Raw genomic sequence first — 6707 nt, forward strand, 5'->3', positions numbered from 1 at the left:
TCCAATTGTGTAGATAAAATATAATGGACAGAATTCTGAAGGATGCATCGCTAGTGTGGGAAAACAGTTAAGATCCAAGGATCCCCAGGCGTGCACCTCCAGATGATGGAGACGTCAGGCGGCATCCTGGCAGCTTCAATTGGTTGTAAGTGCCCATTAGCAGGTGCAGATGGCAAATTTTGAATGCTGTGCTGGACTAGTTGGGCCCAATCCAACATCTTATGTTCTTTATACAGCCTACCCCAGACCCCAAACCTGGGCACAAAAGTACCCTTGTGCAGGCCATACCAATGTTTGGCCATTCATGGCCTGAAAAAAAACCACACACCCTCTTTCTATCTGCAGATGTGTAATAAAAATTCCTCCAATATTTAGCATCCAAGGACTGTAAACAAGGTTAAAATGGCACATGCTGCGCTCGAGCTCACAATCTCATTTCAGGAATGAGGAAAGGAGAACTAAGTGAAAGGCGTGGAGGTTCTTGGTTACTTCCCTGAATCTCTCCCCCAGCCACACATACCAATTTGCAGTAAGTGCATGATTATTTACAAGCAAGCTGGGCTGCTCAGGCTACGAACGGCATTCAAAATTGTATGTTGATAGCAAAGGTATGCTTCTTAAGGGGTTGCAGTCCAGTTCCCCACCCACCATCCAATCTAGTCAAGGGCAGCTAAAAGAAGAAAAAGCAATATACAGACTGTCACCTCCTTCCTGATAAAAAATGAGTGCTGTATCTGTTATCTCTGTGCCTTCACACAATGGACACTTGTTTTAACTCTCTAACCTCATCACAAACACTTCAAGGCCAGCGCCACAAAGCTCTCCAAAGAAACCCAATGAGATTTCCAGAAAGGCTCTCTTGTAGCGAGTGGCTTCCTCTTCTGAGACAGAGAGCTCCCCAAATGGGTCTAGATAGGACGAAACTGGTATGATCAAAAGGGAGGGTTGAAAGTGAGAGACTCTCTCAGTTGAGGAGCAGCCTGGAACTTTTATTAGGCATTGACAAGGGTTTCACCTGAAAGTTAGTCAGCAAATGGGATCTCAGGGTAAGGGGGAGAGAAAAGATGTTGCAATCCAAGAATCACTTCGAAAACTAAAATTTATTTCATCATGGAAGAGTCCTCGGAGACAACGCTGTTTTGCTACAATTCTGAAAACGGGTGGCACTTTCAGCTTCCCTGCTTGCAAATATTCTTACATAAGTCCCTTGCCCTGGTGTCTCCCCTTCCGTACGTGAATCTTTTCCAGGCCTTGCTGCAGCTCATTGCCCAGTCTGCCACCCCGAGTTCTTTGACAAGCTGGACCTGTGGTGTAGAGGCAGGTGAGCAGGGGACCAGTTGCCCCACTGTGGCTCTGCCTGATGCTGCCCTTATGAACAGTTGAAGGAGCTGGGGATGTTTAGCATGGGAAAGAGGAGACTGAGAGGAGATATGATAGACATCTTCAAATATCTTAAGGGCTGTCGCATGGAAGATGGAGCCAGCTTGTTTTCTCCTGCTCTGGAGGGTAAGACCTGAACTCTTGGCTTCAAGTTACAAAAAAGGAGCTTCCAACTAAACTCCCTTTCCTTGGAGGTTTTTAAACAGAAGCTAAATGGCCATTTGTCATGAGATTCCTGCATTGCAGGGGGTTGGACTAGATGACCATTGGGGTCCCTTCCAATTCTACATCTCTACAGTTCTGTGATTCCTGCAACTTCCTTCACCCAACCCACCCGTTTTCTTGCAGATATTCTGTGGCAGTTCCTCTTTCAGGTCTGCAATCGAAAGGCATTTGCTTGGTTCTTACTCTCATCAGCTGAAAGCCAAGCTTTCTTGCAAAGTGGAAGTAAGGCAGGATCGGTCATGGGGAAAGGGCGATGCTTCAGGGGTAGAGTGCATGCTTTGATTGCAGAAGGTCCTGAGGGTCCTCTGCCATCTTTAGTTTGGGTGGGTATGGAGAGCCTGCAAACAACCAGGTTTGCCAAGACTCCCAGCACCCCTCTGCCACAATGGCCAAAGATCATGGAAGTTATAGTCCTACAAAACTTGGACCCAGCTTCCCCATCTAAAACCCTGAGGAGCAGCAGTCGGTATAACTGTAGATAAGTGGGACACTGGGAGATCTTCCAGATGTACATAAGCATTCATAATTGCCTCTCTATTCCAGGTTCTGGCAGAGGGATGGGGACCCTGTGGTCCTTCAGATGCTGTTGTCTGACTCCAACTCCCATCAACCCTGACCATAAAGGCTGATGGGAGTTGGAGTTCAAGAGCTTCTAGAGGGCCACAGGTCTTCCAGGCCTGCCTTAAGCCCTGGACTGAAGGGGGAACCTGTATCGCTCCAGATCATTTTTAGCCAGAGCTCCCACTGTCTCTTATCACCGGCTGCAGCTGACTGCAACTGATAGGTGTTGGAGTCCAGCAACATCTGGAGGGCCAGAGGTTCTCCATCACTGACATATTGCTTCAGGGTCTTTACAATGGTGTATAAATATTGATGGTGATAAACAGAGAAACGCGCCATGAACAGTTCTGTTTCCTTGGGGGACCCCACTTCTTACAGCGTACATGCAAAATTTGTTTTTTCCCCCCACCACCATGAACCATCTCGTTGAGAGTGATTTTGAAGCTTGGAGACACCCCCCCACCCCCAGGCCTAGAACCTTAACACCAACCTCAGCTCAGCCTCCTAGTGGTTGAGGATACCTCCAGCTTTTGAAATTCGTCAGGCACCAGGCGCATTTTGCACCTGGCTATTGTCTACTTAGGACGCGGGTGGCGCTGTGGGCTAAAGCCTCAGCGCCTAGGGCTTGCCGATCGAAAGGTCGGCGGTTCAAATCCCCGCGGCGGGGTGCGCTCCCATTGCTCGGTCCCAGCGCCTGCCAACCTAGCAGTTTGAAAGCACCCTCGGGTGCAAGTAGATAAATAGGGACCTTTCTAGCGGGAAGGTAAACGGCGTTTCCGTGTGCGGCTCTGGCTCGCCAGCTGCAGCTTCGTCACGCTGGCCATGTGACCCGGAAGTGTCTTCGGACAGCGCTGGCCCCTGGCCTCTTGAGATGGGCGCACAACCCCAGAGTCTGGCAAGACTGGCCCGTACGGGCAGGGGTACCTTTACCTTTATTGTCTACTTGCAACCAAGTTCAGATGCTGACGTCTCCATCATCTGGAGGTGCATGCTTGGGAATCCTTGGGTCCAGACTGTTTTCACACACTACAACGTATCCTCTAGAATTCGATCTATCTGCTCAATCAGAATGAATTTCAGGAACCAAAAAGTCGTATTGAAAAATATACGACTTTCAAGCTGCCTGGTCCAAAAATGGCAACTAGGCATTCCATTTTGGTGACTGTAACCCTGGTTGAAGGAGCCATTTGGTGCTTGGATTATATATCTAAGTTTCTAGTACTGGGTGCCCTGCACCAGGTGTTCCTATCCCCCACTTACGTGGTCTTTGCAGAAACTGAGAGCACCCCCTGCTGAAAGCTAGAGAAAGGAAATTCTGCTTTGCTCTTCAGCACACTTGGGTGCGGTACAGTGACCGCCTATGCACTCCTGCGGGTCACAAATCGTGAAGAGCTCCTGTCAGTCAGGTAGACCTATGGTCCAACTCTGTATGACCAAGCTCCCTAGGTTCAGTGTTAGAAACTAAGATATATAAGCTAGGCGCCAAATGATACGTTGAATTTATGCTGCGGTCGCTACAACAGAATGTCTTGTTTGCCAGGGAGCTGGAGCTAAATGATCCTCGGGATCTCTTCCAGCCCTACAATTCTACAATCTCAGCTACATTGCTTGGCTTGTAGCTTGCTCTTGCAACAATTCACTTGTCCCAGTATGCAAGGAAGAGAAACGCACAGGGTGGAAATGGAAATAGCTATGGACTAAAGCAAAGGTTTTTAAACTGCGGTTTCGCGGTCCCTGCGCCAGTAGCAAAAAGAGCCTGGCAAAACCAGGCTAATTCCGAAGACTGCCCTAAAATTCATGTTTCAAGCAGCCTTTTTGTCTGCAACTCTTGAGGGCTGGACGCTTTTAGGGCCCCAGCTCAGCGGCAGTGCAGATGCTCTGCTTGCAGAAGGTCCTGGGTTCGATTCCCGGCCACTCCAGGTAGGGCTGGGCGAGAGAGGCCTGTCCCCCAAACCCTGCCAGTCCACACCAATGGAGGGGAGCTCCCAACCCAGGAATCACGAGGACTAGCACCTTGAACGCTCCAGACTACAACTCCCACCGCCCTTAGTCAGCAGTGGTGGGAGTTGTAGTTCTGAGACCCAACCCGATTCGTTCCCAGGAACCCCTTCCCCCCCTTGCGCCTCCGCTCGTGTCCGGGAATCACGAGGACTAGCGCCTCGAAGGGAAGCCTCCTGACGGGGAGCCTGAATCTCCGGGGCTCCTCCATGAGGACTAGCGCCCGCCTCACCTCGTCCTCCTTGTGGTTGCGGATGCCGCGCACCAGGTCCTGGAGGTTCTTGTCGAACATGCGGTCGATGCTGCCTTTCACCATCTTCAGCGCCATGGCGGCGGCGGCGGTGAGGGGCGAGCGGGGGGCGGCCGGGGGGGGAGAGGCTGAGGTAAGCGAAGGCGGCGGCGGCGGGCGAAGGCGCCTCACATGCCTCCTTCCCGCCCCTGGCGCTCGCTCTCCCTGGCGGGCCCCGCCGGCGCTGCTCTGAGGGGGCTTCGCGGGGCGGCGGCGGCGGCAAAGAGCCGGAGCGGCGGCGACAAAATGGCCGGCGGTCAGCTGAGGGAGCGCTGGCGCCACGCCCCCTTTCTCCTCCGGCGCGCTTGCGTCACCACGCCGCGCCGCGGCCCCCAGCTTCCACGTCCTTCTATAGCTCCGCCAGTTGAGGCGGCGGGGCCTCCTTGCCCATAGAGAGCGAGGGAAGGAGAGGGAGCGGACGTCACGTCCGGTTGGGTGTTTCTAAGCCCACCCCGCGCAGGGGCACTCTCCCCCGAGACGAGCCACCTCTATGGTTCGCCTGCTCGGCTTCCACCCTGGCGCTCCCGAAGGGGATTCCGAGGCGTCGCTTTGGCCACGCCCTCTCGCCGTCTTGGCTCCGCCCAGCGGGAGACAGAGCCACGCCCCCAACCTTCCTATGCCTGGTTTTATTGCCCTGTAAAAGATAAAGATTATGTAATATTATTATTAACAACAACAATAATAATTTTTTATTATTTTTTATTATATTAATTATTATTTTATAAATAATAATGATAATAATAAGCATGTTTTAAGAGAAGCATGTTTTAATATTTGCAGTACAGCTGATGGATCAGTAATTACATGGATGGAGTATTTTTATTTTATAAAAATATCAGAGTGTTCACAACCATCAACACACAGAAAAAGAATAAATTCACCTCCCATCTGACTAATTAAACAATCTATAGCCTTTTAAACTCTGGACAGGGTGTTGTTTTTGTTATTATGGTATGTATTTGTGTGTTTTCCTATTTCAAAATACCCTGTGATAAATAAAAATAAATAAGCTTGTAAAAATATTAATAGCATTTTTAAAGACAGCAATATAACAATAAGAACAACCAGTGAAGACTGAGCACATGATCAACACTTTAATATAACGTACCATTGCTGATTTTATATTTATTATTTTTAATTCATAATGACATTTATCTGAGGAGCAGCAAACTGTAATGCTGAAAATATATATTTTTAATATTAATCATATAACCAAATCATTTACTGCTAATGCCAAGCTGTTATAGCACTATTAATATTAGATCTATTATTCATTTTTTAAAAATATTTTATCTTTTTTTTATGATGTTCTACTTAGATCTACCTTTCTACTTTCTTTTGTGTTTTTATTTCATAACTGGTCAGCTTGGGTATCTCCGGTGGAAAAGTGGGATGAAAAAAGGTTGTGGTGAATCAGAAATGGTTTGCCTTCTTTTGACTACAATAACAGCTACATGGCATGGAGAGTGGTTCTCTGTGCACCAGCAGGTGGGAAAAACCCTGGAAAAAGTAGTTAGATAAAATCACAATTAATTGTTTCAGTAATGTGGAGGTTTAATCTGAAATTGAGATAGATTTAAGATTGTTGCCTCTGGGGGGAAACCCAGCCGGATGGGCGAGGTATAAATAATAAAATTATTATTATTCTCATTTACATCATGAATGTCACCTTATTTTGTGGATGCATGTTGTGTATTACTTTATTAATACTGTTGCTACAAGTTTGCCATTGCCTTTGGCTGGAACAATAAACAGAAGAACTAAACTCTCTCTCTCTCTAAACACACACACATATTTAGATCTGGGGTCCTTTTCAGGGAAAACCATGAGTGTTTAAAGTGGTATAACTGCTACGAGTTCATAGTGTGGATTGGGTCTCTGTGTCTGTTCTGCATTGAAAGCTGGGTGGGGTTTTTAATAAGTGCTGGAAATGTAAAGAAAAGGAGGGTTCATTCTACCACATGTGGTGGGAGTGTAAAAAAGTAAAGAGCTTCTGGGAGGCAATATATAATGAATTGAAAAAGATGTTAAGATACACTTTTGTTAAGAAACCAGAAGCTTTTCTTTTAGGGATCACAGGAAAAGAAATAAGGAGAAAAGACTGTAAACTTTTCCAGTACGCAGTTACAGCAGCAAGAATTTTAATGGCCCAAAAATGGAAACAAGAGGAAATACCGACAATTCAAGAATGGAGAATGAAACTAACGGACTACTTGGAACTTGATAAACTGACCGGGAAAATAAGATATACTCG

General features: G+C 47.6%; 1 protein-coding gene across 3 annotated transcripts in view; it reads right to left on the minus strand.

Annotated features, from left to right (window-relative positions):
* Window positions 1–4553, minus strand: part of AP3D1 (adaptor related protein complex 3 subunit delta 1) — a 50719-nt gene extending 46166 nt beyond the window's left edge. For all 3 annotated transcript variants that reach the window (XM_081895399.1, XM_081895398.1, XM_081895397.1), the window contains exon 1: window positions 4397–4553. In XM_081895399.1, coding sequence (XP_081751525.1) covers window positions 4397–4492 — 96 coding nt within the window. In that variant the 5' untranslated portion in view covers window positions 4493–4553. The remainder of the gene's footprint in view (window positions 1–4396) is intronic.
* Between the last annotated feature and the right edge of the window lie 2154 nt (window positions 4554–6707).

This window comes from Podarcis melisellensis (assembly GCF_964234715.1).
Source record: "Podarcis melisellensis genome assembly, chromosome: 18".
NCBI classification, from domain to species: Eukaryota; Metazoa; Chordata; class Lepidosauria; order Squamata; family Lacertidae; genus Podarcis; species Podarcis melisellensis.